The 21,479-nt window shown below is 48.0% G+C and overlaps 1 protein-coding gene across 1 annotated transcript in view; it reads left to right on the plus strand.

The window, feature by feature from the left end:
- The window catches only part of LOC311123169 (docking protein 6-like), a gene marked incomplete at its 3' end in the record, with an annotated part of 47,629 nt that overhangs the window by 4,790 nt on the left and 21,360 nt on the right, over window positions 1–21,479 (plus strand). Inside the window, exon 3 of the mRNA XM_084197432.1 lies at window positions 14,790–14,909. Within this exon, the coding sequence (XP_084053558.1) occupies window positions 14,790–14,909 (120 nt within the window). The remainder of the gene's footprint in view (window positions 1–14,789; window positions 14,910–21,479) is intronic.

A 21,479-nucleotide genomic window follows, 5' to 3' on the forward strand; every position in this document is an offset into this window, starting at 1 on the left:
TGGGGTTCTGATATTGCAGGTACTTGGGCATTACTTTGTTTGTGATTCAGTCCAATTGTACATTGTAACAATATATTATTGCAAACCCTCTGGATCCTGGTAGAGCAGAAAGAATGCTGTGATCTGATACAGGTTTGTAATTAATTCTACTGCAGGGATTGGCTGAGTTAATAGTGTTAAGAGTCTTTATAGAGAACTAAAGAGAAACAGAGAAGGATGGATATTGGATGGGTAGGGAAAAAGAGAGAGAAAGATGGGGAGATTGAAAGAGAGCGAGAGCGAGAGAGAGTGGGGATGAGAGAGAGAGAGAGAGATCTATTACACTTGTGGATCTCAGAGGAGAGATTATGTGCCTTATGGGGTGCAGTGAATTCTATCTCCTTCATTCTCCTCTCTCTCTCTCTCTCTCTCTCTCTCTCTCTCTCTCTCACACTAGCTCAGACACACGGCTCAGCAGTTACATGCCCACGGCTGAGTCCCTTGCCATATGGAGGGCTGTGTCCTCTGTGTCCACCACGGGGTCATTCACTTCCTGCCCTCACACACTTTTTCTATCTCTCTAGAATGTACACCCCATGCAGGAGTCTAACCTGCATGCCCTTCACTTCCTCCTCTCTCTCTCTGTGGTACTGTTCCAGAATCAGCTAGTCCTCTCTGTGGTAAATGTAGCCAGGACATCGGGGTTAACGCACTTACTCTTACGATAAGTGCCATGGGATCTTTAGTGACCACAGAGAGTCAGGACACCCGTTTAACGTCCCATCCAAAAGACAGCACCCTACACAGGGCAATGTCCCCAATAACTGCCCTGGGATCTCCTTTAGACGAGAGGAAAGAGCACCTCCTATTGACCCTCCAACACCACTTCCAGCAGCATCTGGTCTCCCATCCAGGGACTGACCAGGACCAACCCTGCTTAGCTTCAGAGGCAAGCCAGCAGTGGAATGCACGGTGGCACACTGATGAAGTGTTTGCGTTGGTGATTTTCCACTCAGCAGCTCTAACAGTCTGTGTGAGTTTAGACTTCAGATACACTCAGAGGACACAGGCTCAGCGAGGGAGGAAATGGACCAACAGGGGCTCTTAAGTACAGAGATTTGTGTGAGTGTGTGTGTGTGTGTGTGTGTGTGTGTGTGTGTGTGTGTGTGTGTGTGTGTGTGTGTGTGTGTGTGTGAACAACCCCAGGCATGGTCAGTCTATGTAACAGACCCTTTACCCTTCAAAACCTACATTTTCCATCCTTTCAGGCAATAGGTTTGGCAAACAGCAATCAAACTGAAATCGTATTTTCAAATCTGTTCATATACACCCCTAGGAAGAATATTACACTTGTTAAAACATTTTCTGACAAGCGAGCACTTAGATATGGTCAATTTCACGTTTTCATACATTCTTAGAATGTTTGGGATTTACGAATACTAAGGCATTTGTGAAAATTCTATAGCAATATGGGAAAGCGGCCGTGCGTTTGGACAATTATAAGACACTGCAGTAAATAAAGACTAATAAAAACATCTGTCTCGTCCAATACAGAAGTCTACACAGACTGGTGCGTTCATAGCCAATCAGAGCTACAGTAGGCCTTTATACAAACAAGCCATTTGCCACACAGGCCTGCCATCACTCACTTTGAACTGGACTGTGTGTTTACAGGCAGTTGCAACAGCATGACTTTAGATCATTAGAACGCATTCGCCAAAAGCCACAAAATATTTCTGCAAATATGCAAACACCACAGGAGTCCTCTTACATTTGGGAACTATACAGTCCTATTGATCAAACAACCATGAAAAGGTGGGCTCTCTCTCTCTCTCTCTCTCTCTCTCTCTCTCAATTATGCACATCAACAACAACAACAAGATCAACAACTAATGCTAGCCAGAGCAAGATGAGCTAAAATCTAACAAAGGAACATTAGATAAACCTTCACAAACTTGTTCAGCTAGTTGTCACGGTTCAGACAGACGACCAGAGGACCACAATTGCGTCACACCAGAAAGTTTATTAAAACTTAAGGGAAAAGGGAAGTAGGGAGTGAATGAAGGCTCCAGGGGTAACAGGGATCCCGTCCAATGTGCTGGGTCTGTGCCCCCCCCAGTGGCAGCGATGCGTCCTATGAAGCCGGTGGTGGGTGGTCCAGAAGTCCTGGGGGGGGGAGACACAGACACAACAGGGCGGAATGAAACAAGGCAGCAGTACAGTTCAAGGGACATCCAAAATACGTAGTAGCAAGGCAGAAGGCTGGTCAGAGTTACCGGGATTGAAGAGTAGTCAGGAGTCGTAATGGCAGAAGCAGGTCTGGATCTCCTGGGGCAGAAGAGTATCCAAAAATCAGGCAGGTCCGGGGTCACAAAACCAGGGTGAGCCAGAAGCGCGAGCAAACAGGTTCCGGGTGTGAGCTTTGCAGACGATCTGACACCGGAGAGCTGAAAGACAGGGCCTTAAATACTGGGAGAGGTAGTGGGTAATGCAGCGCAGCTGGCAGAGTAATTAGAGCAGAGCAGAGCAGGGACAGGTGGAGCTAGTTAGGCTGAGTAGAGAGAGTGGTGAGCAGAGTGGAAGAAAATTAAGGTGGTAACCCGGTGGAGTGAGAGGCCCATGACAGAACCCCCCCCCCAAGGGACGGCCCCAGAAGTCCCAAGAGCAACACCACGCCGGGCGGGAGGAGGGGAGCCGGAGGAGGGCTAGAACTCCTCCGAACGGTCCGAGTGAACGTCCTCATCCTCGGAGGAAGCCGGAGGGCCGTGGTCGGGAGATGGGACAGGTCCCGAGACAGGATCAGGCACAGGACAGGAAGCCGAGCGGGCAGGACGGTTAGGGACCCCTCTGGGGCGGCCCCTACGGATTGCAGGTTGATCAGGATGCCGTTGGTGGAAAGCGGTGATGAGAGTCCTATCCACAATCCGACTAGCTGGCACCCAGGTCCTTTCCTCAGGTCCATAGCCCTCCCAGTCAATGAGGTACTGGAGACCCCTACCCCTCCGTCTGGACCGAAGCAGGCGGCGGACGGTGTAAACCAGACCACCATCGACGAGCCGTGGAGGAGGAGGACAAGGCGCAGCAGGGACCAGCGGACTCTCATGGATGGGCTTAATCTTAGACACATGGAAAGTGGGGTGCACCCTCAGGGAATTAGGCAGTTGGAGCCGGACAGCAGTTGGGCTAATCACTCTTATGATAGGGAATGGGCCAATGAACCGAGGTGCCAACTTCTGCGACTCCACCCTGAGTGGCAGGTTCTTCGATGACAACCACACCCTTTGACCAACATGGTAGGTGGGAGCAGGAATTCTCCGACGGTTGGCCCCGGTAGTGTAGCTGGCAACGGATCTGAGGAGTGTGGCTCGGGCTTGTGACCAGGTGCGGCGACATCGACGGGCAAAAGCAAGTGCAGATGGGCAAGTAACCTCCTCTTCCTGGCTGGCAAATAGAGGAGGCTGGTATCCATAAACACATTGGAAAGGGGACATACCGATGGCAGAGCAGGTCAGAGAATTGTGTGCGTACTCCACCCATGTCAATTGCTGCGACCAGGAGTGGGGGTTGCGTGAAGTCATGCATCGCAGTGCCTTCTCGAGCTCCTGATTAGCCCGCTCTGACTGCCCATTGGATTGGGGATGGAATCCGGAAGTCAGACTGACTGTGGCTCCCAGCAGGTGACAGAACTCCTTCCAAAAAGCGGAGGAGAATTGTGGACCACGGTCAGAAACTACATCCTTTGGCAGTCCGTGGATCCGGAAGACGTGTTCCAGGACCACCTGGGCGGTCTCCTTGGCGGTTGGGAGCTTGGGGAGGGGAATGAAGTGTGCCATCTTGCTGAAACGGTCAACGATGGTGAGAATGACGGTCATGCCACTTGAAGGGGGCAGCCCCGTGACAAAGTCAAGGGCGATGTGAGACCAGGGACGTCTGGGCACAGGCAGGGGCTGCAGCAATCCGGCTGGGGGCTGGCAGGACGACTTGTGTTGGTTGCAGATGGGGCAGGCTTGGACGAATTCCCGTACATCCTTCCTCAGAGAGGGCCACCAGAACCTCTGGGCGAGCAGGTTGTAAGTGCGGGTGGAGCCAGGGTGACAAGCTAGGCGGGAGTCATGTCCCCACTGAACGACCTGGGACCTCAGGTCTTCGGGGACAAAAAGGCGGTCAGCTGGGCAAGTGCTGGGACCTGGCTGGTTACGGAGAGCCTCCAGCACCTGTTCCTCAACAGCCCAGGTCAGAGCTGCAACGATGCAGGGACTTGGCAGAATCGACACAGGGTCCTTGGAGGGGGTGTCATCCTTCTGGAATTGACGGGAGAGGGCGTCTGGCTTGGTGTTGCGTGATCCAGGCCGGTATGACAGAGTGAAATTAAACCTGGTGAAGAACAGGGCCCAGCGGGACTGCCTGGAGTTCAACCGTTTGGCCGTGCGGATGTACTCCAAGTTCTTATGATCGGTCCAAACGAGAAATGGAATGGTGGACCCCTCCAGCCAGTGACGCCACTCCTCCAAGGCAAGCTTCACAGCCAGCAGCTCACGGTTCCCTATGTCGTAATTGCACTCAGAGGGGGACAACCGACGTGAGAAAAAGGCACAGGGATGGAGCTTCCTATCCTCCGCAGCCCACTGAGAAATCACAGCACCAACTCCCACATCCGAGGCGTCCACCTCCACAATGAATTGCCGGTCCACATCAGGCATCTGGAGGATGGGAGCGGAGGTGAACCTCACCTTGAGGGTACTGAAGGCTTTGTCGGCTGCTGGGGTCCAGGTGAAGGGTTGCTTGGTGCTGGTTAGAGCAGTGAGAGGGGCAGCAACGGTACTGTAGTTCCGGATAAACTTCCTATAGAAGTTAGCAAACCCCAGAAACTGTTGCAGCTTCTTTCTGTTCTCCGGAACTGGCCATGAAGTGACTGCTGATACTTTGGCAGGATCCATTTGGATACTTCCCTCTGCCACTATGTACCCCAGGAAGGCCACTGTCTTGACGTGAAACTCACATTTCTCTGCCTTGGCGTAGAGGGAATTCTCCAGAAGACGATGAAGGACTTGCTGGACATGGCGGGTGTGTTCAGACAGGTTTCTGGAGTAGATTAAGATGTCATCCAGGTAAACGAAGACAAACTTGTTTAACATGTCCCGCAGTACATCATTCACTAGAGCCTGGAACACAGCAGGAGCATTGGTGAGGCCAAAAGGCATAACCAGATACTCGTAGTGGCCTGTTGGTGTATTGAATGCGGTTTTCCATTCATCTCCCTCCCGGATCCGCACTAGGTGGTAAGCGTTTCTGAGATCCAACTTGGTAAAAACAGTGGCTCCCTGGAGCAACTCAAAAGCAGAGGTGAGCAGAGGCAGAGGGTAACGGTTTTTCACTGTGATGTCGTTGAGTCCCCTGTAGTCGATGCAGGGGCGAAGAGATCCGTCCTTCTTCCCCACAAAGAAGAAGCCAGCACCAGCAGGAGATGAAGATGAACGGATTAATCCTGCGGACAGAGAGCCATTGATGTAGTCCTCCATGGACTTTCTTTCAGGAGCAGACAACGAATAAAGACGACCCTTTGGAGGGGCTGTTCCAGGGAGGAGGTCGATGGCACAGTCGTACGGTCGGTGAGGGGGCAGAGATGTGGCTCTTGCTTTGTTAAACACCTCTCTGAGACCATGGTAGCATTCTGGGACATTGGAGAGGTCAGGAGCGGAGTTAGTAGGTACTGGCCGAGGGGGTAGTGCGGCAGCAAGCAGGCAGGTTCGGTAGCAGTCCTCTCCCCACTCCCTGATCACCCCGGTCACCCAGTCGAGCTGAGGGTTGTGCCGGCGGAGCCATGGGTAACCCAGGATGAGGGGTTGGCCTGGAGAGGGGAGCAGGTGAAACTGGATAGTTTCTTGATGGTTTCCGGACAGACCCATCGAGACCGGGGCCGTGACATGAGTGACCGATCCGAGTAAGTGTCCGTCCAGTGCCCGGGCAGGAATAGGAGGTGTCAAACGGAGGTTCTCCAGTCCCAGTTGGCGTGCCAGCTTGATGTCCATTATGTTGGCTTCGGCGCCAGAATCCACCAGAGCAGCCAGGGTGTGAGTTGAGTCAGAGAGGCGGAGGTGAACTTGCAGCAGGGGTTTGCGGTCGGAGGACTGGATGGTCATTGAACTCAACCGGACTCCCCCTATGCCCGGTGAGCTTCGGCCCTTTAAAGGGCAGGTTACCACACGATGTCCATCACCTCCACAATAGAGGCAGAGGTTTGAGGTGAAGCGGCGCTGGCGCTCTGCAGGAGTGAGAGAGGCTCGCCCAATCTCCATAGGCTCAGACTGATCAAGCTGACCTGGGTGAGTGGCAGTAGATGACAGGAGCCCAGTCGGATCTCTCCGAATGCCGGTAGTAGGTGGACCTTGGCGCCCCCTCTCACGACGACGGGTCTGTATCCTTCTGTCGATCCTGACAGTCAGTGCGATGGCTTCATCAAGAGTGGAAGGCAGTTCATGGGAGACCAACTCGTCCTTGATATAGTCAGCCAAACTATGGAAGAACGCGTCCACCAACGATGGTGTGTTCCAAGAACTTCGTCTAGCCAGGGTTCGGAAGTCGATGGAATGGTCTGCGACTGTACGTCTGCCTTGTCGAATACTGAACAGTTCACGAGACGCCTCTGCGGTTGGTGAATCCAGGTCAAACACCCTCAGCATCTCCTCAGCAAACAGGTCGAAGGTTGCACATGCGGGGGTTTGACGTTCGAACTCTGCTGTTCCCCAGAGTCGAGCTCGGCCCGTCAGGTGAGTGATGGCATACCCAACTTTAGCCCCCTCCGTGGCGAAGGTCCTTGGCTGCAAGGAGAACTGAAGTCGGCAGCTAGTCAGGAATGGCCGGACCTGGGTTGAATCGCCGTTGAACCGCTCGGGGTTTCCAATCTTGGGTTCCGGAGCAGCGGCTGCAATGACCGGGGCAGGTAACTCGGGGGCAGGGCTGGTGGGCAGACTGGCTGGGGTAAGGTTGGTGAGGAGTTGAATGATCATGGCGAGTTGTTGTTGCTGCTGCTGGAACTGCTGCTCATGCTCATCGGTTTCCATGTCGGGGAAAGTGTGCGCTGAGTCCATAATGGTCAGATCGTACTGTCACGGTTCAGACAGACGACCAGAGGACCACAATTGCGTCACACCAGAAAGTTTATTAAAACTTAAGGGAAAAGGGAAGTAGGGAGTGAATGAAGGCTCCAGGGGTAACAGGGATCCCGTCCAATGTGCTGGGTCTGTGCCCCCCCCAGTGGCAGCGATGCGTCCTATGAAGCCGGTGGTGGGTGGTCCAGAAGTCCTGGGGGGGGGGAGACACAGACACAACAGGGCGGAATGAAACAAGGCAGCAGTACAGTTCAAGGGACATCCAAAATACGTAGTAGCAAGGCAGAAGGCTGGTCAGAGTTACCGGGATTGAAGAGTAGTCAGGAGTCGTAATGGCAGAAGCAGGTCTGGATCTCCTGGGGCAGAAGAGTATCCAAAAATCAGGCAGGTCCGGGGTCACAAAACCAGGGTGAGCCAGAAGCGCGAGCAAACAGGTTCCGGGTGTGAGCTTTGCAGACGATCTGACACCGGAGAGCTGAAAGACAGGGCCTTAAATACTGGGAGAGGTAGTGGGTAATGCAGCGCAGCTGGCAGAGTAATTAGAGCAGAGCAGAGCAGGGACAGGTGGAGCTAGTTAGGCTGAGTAGAGAGAGTGGTGAGCAGAGTGGAAGAAAATTAAGGTGGTAACCCGGTGGAGTGAGAGGCCCATGACACTAGTTGGCCGTCAAAATTGCACTGATAAACGATGAGGAACTGTAGCCTACTCGTCCTTCTGCAGCTTGCCTGTCAATGCATTCTGGTCCCAACCAAGCACCCAAGCTAACTGGCTAAAGTTAGCTAGCAACTTCCAGACACAAATGAGAGACCATTTTACTCGCCGTAGCAGAGCTGGCTAGGCTGTTTACATGTTATCTAGAGTGTTCTTGACTAACTATTACTTTTTTTGCCTACGTTTACTGACACCGGTAATATCTAGCGGGTTGTTGCGCGTTCGTAAATTCACCAGTTGTTCTGTGTTCGGGCACACTCAGACGAGAGTGCTCTGAAATCGGAGTAGATAGCCAGAGTGAATTTGCGAACGCAAGAGATATGCTAACTGAACAGCAGTCATTCAAGTTCTTGCTAGCTAACCAAATGACACCTGCATCTCTAGCTGTGTACAGCCACCGAAAAACAATATGAGGGGAAAAAGTAATCCACTCACCCACTTCTCCAATGGCATGACATGACATCCTCCTAGCAGCTAGCTATACCCACTCCTCCAATGGCATGACATGACATCCTCCTAGCAGCTCGCTAGATAGCCATCTAGCTAAGGTTAGGCTCTGTGTTTTTAGCTTGCTACATAAATAGATACGCTAGCCTGTTAGCCACGTTATGACTGACTTGTGATCATTGATAGTTAGACTGTGTTGACATTCCCAGCCTTAGTTACATTGTCCAAAATATGGAGTCATTGAAACTAAAACAGTGAACCCGAATGTAGGCAGCAAACAATGTACCAGGCCAGCTGGGATTTACAACGTGATAGCAATATATTTGGGACTACCAAGAAATGTATTGGGGAATTATATTAATCATGCATTGAACTGCATCCATCTATTCTGCCAACAATGCCTTAGTGTACGTCATGGAATGTTGAGTCAAATATAACCTATTTTTAAAACCAATAAAGTTGGTTTTGTAGCATAAACTGGGATATTATGATTGATATTATGACACGACTCCAACACCATCATTAAGTTTGCCGACGACACAACAGTGGTAGGCCTGATCACCGACAACGATGAGACAGCCTATAGGGAGGAGGTCAGAGACCTGGCCGTGTGGTGCCAGGATAATAACCTCTCCCTCAACGTGACCAAGACAAAGGAGATGATTGTGGACTACAGGAAAAAAAAGAGGACTGAGCACGCCCCCACTCTCATCGACGGGGCTGTAGTGGAACAGGTTGAGAGCTTCAAGTTCCTTGGTGTCCACATCACCAACGAACTATCATGGTCCAAACACACCAAGACAGTCGTGAAGAGGGCACGACAAAGCCTATTCCACCTCAGGAGACTGAAAAGATTCGGCATGGGTCCTCAGATCCTCAAAAAATTCTACATCTGCACCATCGAGAGCATCCTGACTGGTTGCATCACCGCCTGGTATGGCAACTGCTTGGCCTCCGACCGCAAGGCACTACAGAGGGTAGTGCGTACGGCCCAGTACATCACTGGGGCCAAGCTTCCTGCCATCCAGGACCTCTATACCAGGCGGTCTCAGAGGAAGGCCCTCAAAATTGTCAAAGACTCCAGCCACCCTAGTCATAGACTGTTCTCTCTGCTACCGCACGGCAAGCAGTACCGGAGTGCCAAGTCTAGGTCCAAAAGACTTCTCAACAGCTTCTACCCCCAAGCCATAAGACTCCTGAACAGCTAATCATGGCTACCCAGACTATTTGCACTGGCCCCCCACCCCATCTTTTTACGCTGCTGCTACTCTGTTAATTATTTATGCATAGTCACTTTAACTCTACCCACATGTACATATTACTTCAACTACCTCAAGTAGCCGGTGCCCCCGCACATTGACTCTGCACCGGTACCCCCCTGTATATATAGCCTCCCTACTGTTATTTTATTTTACTTCTGCTCTTTTTTTCTCAACACTTTTTTGTTGTTGTTTTATTTTACTTTTTTATTTAAAATAAATGCACTGTTGGTTAAGGGCTGTAAGTAAGCATTTCACTGTAATGTCTGCACCTGTTGTATTCGGCGCATGTGGCCAATACAATTTGATTTGATTTGATTTGATTGGCTGTTTGTTTCATGTCTGCAACGTAGTTAAAATGCTGTCAGTTCCACTTTCAACACACACGCACATGCACACACACACACACACACACACACAGATAGCAGAGACCAGGGAGAACACAGAGAGCAGAGCGATAACAGAGACCAGGGAGATTACAGAGACCAGGGAGATTACAGAGACCAGGGAGATTACAGAGACCAGGGAGATTACAGAGACCAGGGAGATTACAGAGACCAGGGAGATTACAGAGACCAGGGAGATTACAGAGACCAGGGAGATTACAGAGACCAGGGAGATTACAGAGACTAGGGTGATTACAGAGACCAGGGTGATTACAGAGACCAGGGAGATTACATAGACCAGGGAGATTACAGAGACCAGGGAGATTACAGAGACCAGGGAGTTTACAGAGACCAGGGAGATTACAGAGACCAGGGAGATTACAGAGACCAGGGAGATTACAGAGACCAGGGAGATTACAGAGACCTGGGAGATTACAGAGACCAGGGAGATTACAGAGACCAGGGTGATTACAGAGACCAGGATGATTACAGAGACTAGGGAGATTACAGAGACTTGGGTGATTACAGAGACCAGGGTGATTACAGAGACCAGGGAGATTACATAGACCAGGGAGATTACAGAGACCATGGAGATTACAGAGACCAGGGAGTTTACAGAGACCAGGGAGATTACAGAGACCAGGGAGATTACAGAGACCAGGGTGATTACAGAGACCATGGAGATTACAGAGACCAGGGAGATTACAGAGACCTGGGAGATTACAAAGACCAGGGAGATTACAGAGACCAGGGAGATTACAGAGACATGGGAGATTACAGAGACCAGGGTGATTACAGAGACCAGGGAGAATACAGAGACCAGGGAGATTACAGAGACCAGGGAGAATACAGAGACCAGGGAGATTACAGAGACCAGGGAGATTACAGAGACCAGGGTGATTACAGAGACCAGGGTGATTACAGAGACCAGGGAGATTACAGAGACCAGGGAGATTACAGAGACCAGGGTGATTACAGAGACCAGGGAGATTACAGAGACCAGGGAGATTACAGAGACCAGGGTGATTACAGAGACCAGGGTGATTACAGAGACCAGGGAGATAACAGAGACAAGAGAGAAGGAGATAAACAACTCAGTCTGACTCTCATTTCATAGCTCAGTAACTCTCACCCAAACTCTACCATCTGGAGTCCTACAGACATTGGAAACAGAGCATTTTTCATCTTTAAAGGAAGATATTGGTATTCACCAACAACTGTCTACTGTATCTGTCTGCCATGTGATGAAGTGATAATGTTATTCATGAAACCATCAGCCTCCACTTACTGGATAATTAAACAGTTGAATAGTTTTGAGCTTTTCAAGACTTTGTGCCCACAGCAGCGTGTGTGGTTTGTGTGTTTTAATGTCACGTGAAGGACAGTGAAATGCCTTTCTAACTCCAAACCCAATAATGTAGTAATCAATATCAATGTAGTACTAAAAATAACATGAGGTAGAAAAAAACACACAAAAAATACAAATAAGAAATAAGAAGAAAACGAGAAGTACAGTAAGTTAGCTATATACAGGCACAGATCCAGGGTCAGTAGCTATATACAGGGACAGATCCAGGGTCAGTAGCTATATACAGGGACAGATCCAGGGTCAGCAGCTATATACAGGGTCAGTTCCAGGGTCAGTAGCTATATACAGGGACAGTTCTAGGGTCAGCAGCTATATATAGGGTCCGTTCCAGGGTCAGCAGCTACTGTATATAGAGGGTCAGTCAGGTCAATTAAACAAATTTAAAAAACTGAAATATCTCATTTACATAAGTGTTCAGACCCTTTACTCAGTACTTTGTTGAAGCACCTTTGTCAGCGATTACAGACTTGAGTCTTCTTGGGTATGACACTACAAGCTTGGCACACCTGTATTTGGGGAGTTTCTCCCATTCTTCTCTGCAGATCCTCTCTAGCTGTGTCAGGTTGGATGGGGAGAGTTGCTGCACAGCTATTTTCAGGTCTCTCCAGAGATGTTCGATCAGGTTCAAGTCCAGGCTCTGGCTCTGGCTGGGCCAGTCGAGGACATTCAGAGACTTGTCCCGAAGCCACTCCTGCGTTGTCTTGGCTGTGTGCTTAGGGTCGTTGTCCTGTTGGAAGGTGAACCACAATGCTGCCACAACCATGCTTCACCATAGGGATGGTGCCAGGTTTCCTCCAGACGTGACACTTGGCATTCATGCCAAAGAGTTCAATATTGGTTTCATCAGACCAGAGAATCTTGTTTCTCATGGTCTGAGAGTCTTTAGCTGCCTTTTGGCAAACTCCAAGTGGGCTGTCATGTGCCTTTTACTGAGTAGTGGCTTCCGTCTGGCCACTCTACCATAAAGGCCTGATTGGTGGAGTGCCGCAGAGATAGTTGTCCTTCTGGAAGGTTCTCCCATCTCCACAAAGGAAATCTGGAGCTCTGTCAGAGTGACCATCAGGTTCTTGTTCACCTCCCTGACCAAGGCCCTTCTCCCCCGATTGCTCAGTTTGGCCGGGTGGCCAGCTCTAGGAAGAGTCTTGGTGGTTCCAAACTTCTTCCATTTAAGAATGATGGAGGCCACTGTGTTCTTGGGGACCTTCAATGATGCAGACATTTTTTGGTACATTTCCCAAAATCTGTGCCTTGACACAATCCTGTCTCGGAGCTCTACGGACAATTCCTTCGACCTCATGGCTTGGTTTTTGCTCTGACATGCACTGTCAACTGTGGGACCTTTATATAGACAGGTGTGTCTTTCCAAATCATGTCCAATCAATTGAATTTACCACAGGTGGACTCCAATCAAGTTGTAGAAACATCTCAAGGATGATCAATGGAAACAGGATGCACCTGAGCTCAATTTCGTGTCTCATAGCAAAGGGTCTGAATACTTATTTAATAAGGTATTTCTGTTTTTTTATCTTTAATACATTTGCAAACATTTCTAAAAACCTGTTTTCATTTTGTCAGTATGGGGTATTGTGTGTAGATTGATGAGGATTTTTTATTTATTTAATCCATTTTATAATAAGTCTGTAACGTAACACGATGTGGAAAAAGTCAAGGGGTCTGAATACTTTCCGAAGGCACTGTATGTGTTTGTGTGTGTGAGTGTGAGTGCCTGTGTCAGTGAGAGAGAAATACGTTGAGATAATTAATTTTGTGATGCATCTCACAATTTCCCCATCCTGTTAATTGTTTGTTACACCCAGACTTCGCACCAATTAATTATGTCACCCTATTTTGATAATAGGCTATTGATGTTCTGGTGTTGAGAACATCAGTCGATCCCCCTTTGCTCCGCTTGTTGATCAAACCTATCCATGAAAAAAATACTTTATGGCCTGATCCCAGATCTTTACTGGATGTGCTTTAGAAGGACAGTACAGATTAGGGTTGTCACCATATCAAAATACTCAATTTTTCATAGCAAAAAGTAAACACAAAGCAGACAGAACTCTATGGCCCTTTAAAAACCGCCTGTATCTAAAATATTGTGTGATATAGCTTGGAACAAAGAAAAAAGTGATGGATGGTTAAATCTGGGATCTCGTGGTCAAGTACTTTAGACCAGATTTATTTTACCTTATAGGGGAGAGGGGAGGAGGGGAGAGAGAGAAGAGAGAGAGGGTTAGGGGGAGAGAGGGAAGAGAGGGGAGAGAGAAGGTTAGGGGGAGAGAGGGAGGAGGGGAGAGAGAGAAGAGAGAGAGGGTTAGGGGGAGAGAGGGAAGAGAGGGGAGAGAGAAGGTTAGGGGGAGAGAGGGAAGAGAGGGGAGAGAGAAGGTTAGGGGGAGGGAGGGAGGAGAGAGAGGGAAGAGAGAGAGGGTTAGGGGGAGAGAGGGAAGAGAGGGGAGAGAGAAGGTTAGGGGGAGGGAGGGAGGAGAGAGAGGGAAGAGAGAGGGTTAGGGGGAGAGAGGGAATTGAGGGGAGAGAGAGAGGGGAGAGAGAGAGGTTTGGGGGAGGGAGGGAGGAGAGAGAGGGAAGAGAGAGAGGGTTAGGGGGAGGGAGGGAGGGAGTAGAGATAGGGAAGAGAGAGAGGGTTAGGGGAAGAGAGGGAAGAGAGGGGAGAGAGGGGAGAGTGAGAGTGAGAGGGTTATGGGGAGGGAGGGAAGAGAGGGGAGAGGAGGGTTAGGGGGAGAGAGGGAAGAGAGAGAGGGAAGAGAGAGAGGGTTAGGGGGAGGGAGGGAGGGAGGAGAGAGAGGGAAGAGAGAGGGTTATGGGAGAGAGGGAAGAGAGGGGAGAGAGAGAGGGTTAGGGGGAGAGAGGGAAGAGAGGGGAGAGAGAGGGGAGAGAGAGAGGGTTAGGGGGAGGGAGGGAGGAGAGGGGAGAGAGAGAGGGTTAGGGGGAGGGAGGAGAGAGGGGAGAGGGGAGAGAGAGAGGGTTAGGTGGAGTGAGGAGAGAGAGGGGAGAGAGAGAGGGTTAGGTGGAGTGAGGAGAGAGAGGGGAGAGAGAGAGGGTTAGGGGGAGGGAGGGAGGAGAGGGGAGAGAGAGAGGGTTAGGTGGAGTGAGGAGAGCGAGGGGAGAGAGAGAGGGTTAGGGGGAGGGAGGGAGGAGAGGGGAGAGAGAGATGGTTAGGTGGAGTGAGGAGAGAGTGAGGAGAGAGAGAGGGTTAGGGGGAGGGAGGGAGGAGAGGGGAGAGAGAGATGAGAGAGGACATTCACCATTCATCTAGTGTTTTGTTTTCATGAACTGCTTGCCTCTTTTCATCAGCAGGGAATCGATCAGATATATTTTCCCCCAGTTACCGTTACCATTACCGGTAGTCACGTCCGAGGGCTTTTTTTGTCCCAAGTGCTATATGATTCATCTATGTGTGTGTGTGTGTGTGTGTGTGTGTACTTTTCTAACTTTGTGTAATCTGGATACAGAGGAGTAGTGTAAACTGTGTGTGTGTGTGTGTTTAACTCTTGCTTTAACTCTTTGTAGAGCTGGATGCAGAAGAGTGGTGTAAGCTGCTGTGTGTGGAGTGTCTAGGAAGCTGTCTGAATGACATCAGCCTGGGAGAACCAGACCTGTTAGCAGCGGGGGTGCAGCAGGAGCAGAGCGGTGAGTCCCCATTTAGAACCCTAGCTAATGTAGGCTATTGTGGGTCAATGTTGCACCGAACTGGTTAGCAGTTACAATACCGGCCTTTATGTGTTAGTGCAACTGAGTCCTTAGAGGTTTGTGAGAGGGGAACGGTGAGTCTACTATTAGTCCCTGCCAATAGAGGCCATTTTGGTTCGATCTCTCCCCCCAACCAGCACAGCACTTGTAGGCAGTTTCATTACTGGCCCAAAAGTGTTAGTGCAACAGAGGTCTGTGTGTGTGTGTGTGTATGTGTGTGTGTGTGTGTGAATTGATGCATGTGTGTGTGTTGTGTACGTGTGTGTACGTGCTTTTGAGTGTGTGTGTGTGTGTGTGTGTGTGTGTGTGTGTGTGTGTGTGTGTGTGTTCCTAGCCTAATGAGAGGTGCTGTGCATCACTGGATCCCCTCATAATGAAGCTTGTCACAGAGATGGATGAGATTATAGATGCTGGGGATGAGGCCATGTGACATCACATCCAGGAAATAGAAAGGAGAAAAGGATGTTAATAAAAAAAGAGGGAAGGTATAGCTGTTATTACAAATAATACATAGACTAGCTTTGGAAATGATTGCAGTGTGTGTGTGTGTGTGTGTGTGTGTGTGTGTGTGTGTGTGTGTGTGTGTGTGTGTGTGTGTGTGTGTGTGTGTATGTGTGTGTGTGTGTGTGTATGTGTGTGTGTGTGTGTGTGTGTGTGTGTGTGTGTGTGTGTGTTTGTAATTTGTAGACTTTGGAAATAAAATAATAAAAAAACAGTTCTGAATGGTAAAGATGGAGTGTAACTGAATGGTAAAGATGGTGTGTAACTGAATGGTAAAGAGGGAGTGTAACTGAATGGTAAAGATGGAGTGTAACTGAATGGTAAAGATGGAGTGTAACTGAATGGTAAAGAGGGAGTGTAACTGAATGGTAAAGATGGAGTGTAACTGAATGGTAATGATGGAGTGTAACTGAATGGTAAAGATGGAGTGTAACTGAATGCTAATGATGGAGTGTAACTGAATGGTAAAGATGGAGTGTAACTGAATGGTAAAGAGGGAGTGTAACTGAATGGTAAAGATGGAGTGTAACTGAATGGTAAAGATGGAGTGTAACTGAATGGTAAAGATGGAGTGTAACTAAATGGTAAAGATGGAGTGTAACTGAATGGTAAAGATGGTGTGTAACTGAATGGTAAAGATGGAGTGTAACTAAATGGTAAAGATGGAGTGTAACTGAATGGTAAAGATGGTGTGTAACTGAATGGTAAAGATGGAGTGTAACTGAATGGTAAAGATGGAGTGTAACTGAATGGTAAAGATGGAGTGTAACTGAATGGTAAAGATGGTGTGTAACTGAATAGTAAAGATGGAGTGTAACTGAATGGTAAAGATGGAGTGTAACTGAATGGTAAAGATGGAGTGTAACTGAATGGTAAAGAGGGAGTGTAACTGAATGGTAAAGATGGAGTGTAACTGAATGGTAAAGAGGGAGTGTAACTGAATGGTAAAGATGGAGTGTAACTGAATGGTAATGATGGAGTGTAACTGAATGGTAAAGATGGAGTGTAACTGAATGCTAATGATGGAGTGTAACTGAATGGTAAAGATGGAGTGTAACTGAATGGTAAAGAGGGAGTGTAACTGAATGGTAAAGATGGAGTGTAACTGAATGGTAAAGATGGAGTGTAACTGAATGGTAAAGATGGAGTGTAACTGAATGGTAAAGATGGAGTGTAACTGAATGGTAAAGATGGAGTGTAACTGAATGGTAAAGATGGAGTGTAACTAAATGGTAAAGATGGAGTGTAACTGAATGGTAAAGATGGTGTGTAACTGAATGGTAAAGATGGAGTGTAACTAAATGGTAAAGATGGAGTGTAACTGAATGGTAAAGATGGTGTGTAACTGAATGGTAAAGATGGAGTGTAACTGAATGGTAAAGATGGAGTGTAACTGAATGGTAAAGATGGAGTGTAACTGAATGGTAAAGATGGTGTGTAACTGAATAGTAAAGATGGAGTGTAACTGAATGGTAAAGATGGAGTGTAACTAAATGGTAAAGATGGAGTGTAACTGAATGGTAAAGATGGAGTGTAACTGAATGGTAAAGATGGAGTGTAACTAAATGGTAAAGATGGAGTGTAACTGAATGGTAAAGATGGTGTGTAACTGAATGGTAAAGATGGAGTGTAACTGAATGGTAAAGATGGAGTGTAACTGAATGGTAAAGATGGAGTGTAACTGAATGGTAAAGATGGAGTGTAACTGAATAGTAAAGATGGAGTGTAACTGAATGGTAAAGATGGAGTGTAACTGAATGGTAAAGATGGAGTGTAACTGAATGGTAAAGATGGAGTGTAACTGAATGGTAAAGATGGAGTGTAACTGAATGGTAAAGATGGAGTGTAACTGAATGGTAAAGATGGAGTGTAACTGAATGGTAAAGATGGAGTGTAACTGAATGGTAAAGATGGAGTGTAACTGAATGGTAAAGATGGAGTGTAACTGAATGGTAAAGATGGAGTGTAACTGAATGGTAAAGATGGAGTGTAACTGAATGGTAAAGATGGAGTGTAACTAAATGGTAAAGATGGAGTGTAACTGAATGCTAATGATGGAGTGTAACTGAATGGTAAAGATGGAGTGTAATTGGATGGTAAAGAGGGAGTGTAACTGAATGTTAAACAGGGAGTGTAACTGAATGGTAAAGATGGAGTGTAACTGAATGCTAATGATGGAGTGTAACTGAATGGTAAAGATGGAGTGTAACTGAATGGTAAAGATGGAGTGTAACTAAATGGTAAAGATGGAGTGTAACTGAATGGTAAAGATGGAGTGTAACTGAATGGTAAAGATGGAGTGTAACTGAATGGTAAAGATGGAGTGTAACTGAATGGTAAAGATGGAGTGTAACTGAATGGTAAAGAGGGAGTGTAACTGAATGGTAAAGAGGGAGTGTAACTGAATAGTAAAGATGGAGTGTAACTGAATGGTAATGATGGAGTGTAACTGAATGATAAAGATGGAGTGTAACTGAATGGTAAAGATAGAGTGTAACTGAATGATAAAGATGGAGCGTAACTGAATGGTAAAGAGGGAGTGTCACTGAATGGTATAGTGTTACCCCCTTTTTGGTCTTGTCTCATCACTGCAACTCCCCAATGGGCTCATGAGGCGAAGGTCGAAATATGAGACCTCCGAAACGTGACCCGTCAAACCTCACTTCTTAACACCCACCAGCACCAATGTGCCGGAGGAAACACTGTTCAACTGACAACCGAGGTCAGCCTGCAGGCGCCCGGCCCGCCACAAGGAGTTGCTAGAGCACGATGAGCCAAGTACATCCCCCCGGCCAAACCCTCCCCTAACCCGGGCGACACTGGGCCAATTGTGCGTCGCCCTATGGGACTCCCGATCACGGCCGGTTGTGACACAGCCCCGGATCAAACCCGGGTCTGTACTGACGCCTCTAGCACTGCGATGCAGTGCCTTAGACCGCTGCGCCACTCGGGAGGCCTATGAATCCATCTTGTAATGTGAAGTATCTGAACAGCCCATCTGATTCAATGAACAGTAATAACATGTATCTTCCCTCTCGCAGTTTCGATGTAAAATGACAGGGAAATATTTAATTATATTCATAACATCGAAGTGGTATGGTGTGTGTGTGTGTGTGTGTGTGTGTGTTTGGGGGGGGGGGGGGGGCATTCTTAAGAAAGAACGTGAGAAAGAAAGAAACAACAACAGAATCTGAAAGCGAAACACTTTTTAGCACATGTACTAAAATAGTAGACAGCTCCACACTCAGCAGTTAGACTTCAGTTAGTGATCTCCCAACTACAAGGGGCCGATAAATAAATCAAAGTTCATATTCTTGCTGCTCCTAAAAATAGCTGCGTATTACATCACCATTTTCTCAGTCCTCACTCCAGACTCATGGCTCTTATTTTGAAACATCCTTAGTGAGTATTAATGTAGATTATGAAGAGTTCTCTGAGAGCTGGTTAAAGTGGTTGGGGCTGAGGTCTCTGTTGGGGCCTGGAGCTGTTTGACTGGCTTGTAAAACTATGACAATGGATTGGGGTGCATATCAATAGTCTAAAGTGGCTTCCTCTCCATGTCTGCTTGTCTTCACCTGAACTGATAGAGAAATAGAATACAATTGAAATCAGTATGGTGGACGTGTAATGAGGGAGATTTGCTACCACCTGTCCAGTTTGAGTCAGTTTTGATGAAGCGAAGGAGACGAGGAGAGGAAACATTTCAAGACTATTGAGACACTTTCACCTCTCCTTAGCAACTGGACACTGACCTTCACAATGCTCACCTTCTTCTTCTTCTTCTTCTTCTTCTTCTTCTTCTTCTTCTTCTTCTTCTTCTTCTTCTTCTTCTTCTTCTTCTTCTTCTTCTTCTTCTTCTTCTTCTTCTTCTTCTTCTTCTTCTTCTTCTTCTTCTTCTTCTTCTTCTTCTTCTTCTTCTTCTTCTTCTTCTTCTTCTTCTTCTTCTCTCTCAAGGAAAAAGGAAAATAACAGAGTCCTTCATAAAGACAATGTCATATTTCTAAGACCAAGTTTTTTGTCTTTAGTCTTTATCAGTTTGTTACAGAACGTCCATTTGCGCTGAGCCTCTAAGAACTATTCGATTTCAATGTTCGTATTACTTTTTATGTCTGCTTCATCTTTTTTTCATAATTTGAATGAAGTTATACTGAACAAAAATATAAACGCATCATGCAACAATTTCAACGATTTTACAGAGTTACAGTTCATATAAGGAAATCAGTCAATTTAAATACACTGCTCAAAAAAATAAAGGGAACACTAAAATAACACATCCTAGATCTGAATGAATGAAATAATCTTATTAAATACTTTTTTCTTTACATAGTTGAATGTGCTGACAACAAAATCACACAAAAATTATCAATGGAAATCAAATGTATCTACCCATGGAGGTCTGGATTTGGAGTCACCCTCAAAATTAAAGTGGAAAACCACACTACAGGCTGATCCAACTATGATGTAATGTCCTTAAAACAAGTCAAAATTATGCTCAGTAGTGTGTGTGGCCTCCACGTGCCTGTATGACCTCCCTACAACGCCTGGGCATGCTCCTGATGAGGTGGCGGATGGTCTCCTGAGGGATCTCCTCCCAGACCTGGACTAAAGCATCCGCCAACTCCTGGACAGTCTGTGGTGCAACGTGGCGTTGGTGGATGGAGCGAGACATGATGTCCCAGATGTGCCCAATTGGATTCAGGTCTGGGGAACGGGCGGGCCAGTCCATAGCATCAATGCCTTCCTCTTGCAGGAACTGCTGACACACTCCAGCCACATGAGGTCTAGCATTGTCTTGCATTAGGAGGAACCCAGGGCCAACCGCACCAGCATATGGTCTCAAAAGGGGTCTGAGGATCTCATCTCGGTACCTAATGGCAGTCAGGCTACCTCTGGCGAGCACATGGAGGATGTTGCAGGCAGCAGAACGTTCTCCACGGCGTCTCCAGACTCTGTCACGTCTGTCACATGTGCTCAGTGTGAACCTGCTTTCATCTGTGAAGAGCACAGGGCGCCAGTGGCGAATTTGCCAATATTGGTGTTCTCTGGCAAATGCCAAACGTCCTGCACGGTGTTGGGCTGTAAGCACAACCCCCACCTGTGGACGTCGGGCCCTCATACCACCCTCATGGAGTCTGTTTCTGACCATTTGAGCAGACACATGCACATTTGTGGCCTGCTGGAGGTCATTTTGCAGGGCTCTGGCAGTGCTCCTCCTGCTCCTCCTTGCACAAAGGCGGAGGTAGCAGTCCTGCTGCTGGGTTGTTGCCCTCCTACGGCCTCCTCCACGTCTCCTGATGTACTGGCCTGTCTCCTGGTAGCGCCTCCATGCTCTGGACACTACGCTGACAGACACAGCAAACCTTCTTGCCACAGCTCGCATTGATGTGCCATCCTGGATGAGCTGCACTACATGAGCCACTTGTGTGGGTTGTAGACTCCGTCTCATCCTACCACTAGAGTGAAAGCACCGCCAGCATTCAAAAGTTACCAAAACATCAGCCAGAGAAGTGGTCTGTGGTCACCACCTGCAAAACCAGTCCTTTATTGGGGGTGTCTTGCTAATTGCCTATAATTTCCACCTGTTGTCTATTCCATTTGCACAACAGCATGTGAAATGTATTGTCAATCAGTGTTGCTTCCTAAGTGGACAGTTTGATTTCACAGAAGTGTGATTGACTTGGAGTTACATTGTGTTGTTTAAGTGTTCCCTTTATTTTTTGGAGCAGTGTACATTAATTAGGCCCTAATCTATGGATTTCACATGACTGGGCAGGGGCACAGCCATGGGTGGGCCTGGGAGGGCATAGGCCCACCCACTTGGGAGCCAGGCCCAGACAATCAGAATTAGTTTTTCCCCACAAAATAGTTTTATTAAACACAGAAATACTCCTCAGTTCCATCAGCTGTCCGGGTGGCTGGTCTCTGATGATCCCGCAGGTAAAGAAGCCGGATGTGGAGGTCCTAGGCTGGCGTGGTTACATGTGGTCTGTGGTAGTGAGGCCGGTTGGA

The sequence above is a fragment of the Coregonus lavaretus genome, assembly GCF_964263955.1.
Source record: "Coregonus lavaretus genome assembly, contig: HAP1_SCAFFOLD_187, whole genome shotgun sequence".
In the NCBI taxonomy this organism is placed as follows: domain Eukaryota; kingdom Metazoa; phylum Chordata; class Actinopteri; order Salmoniformes; family Salmonidae; genus Coregonus; species Coregonus lavaretus.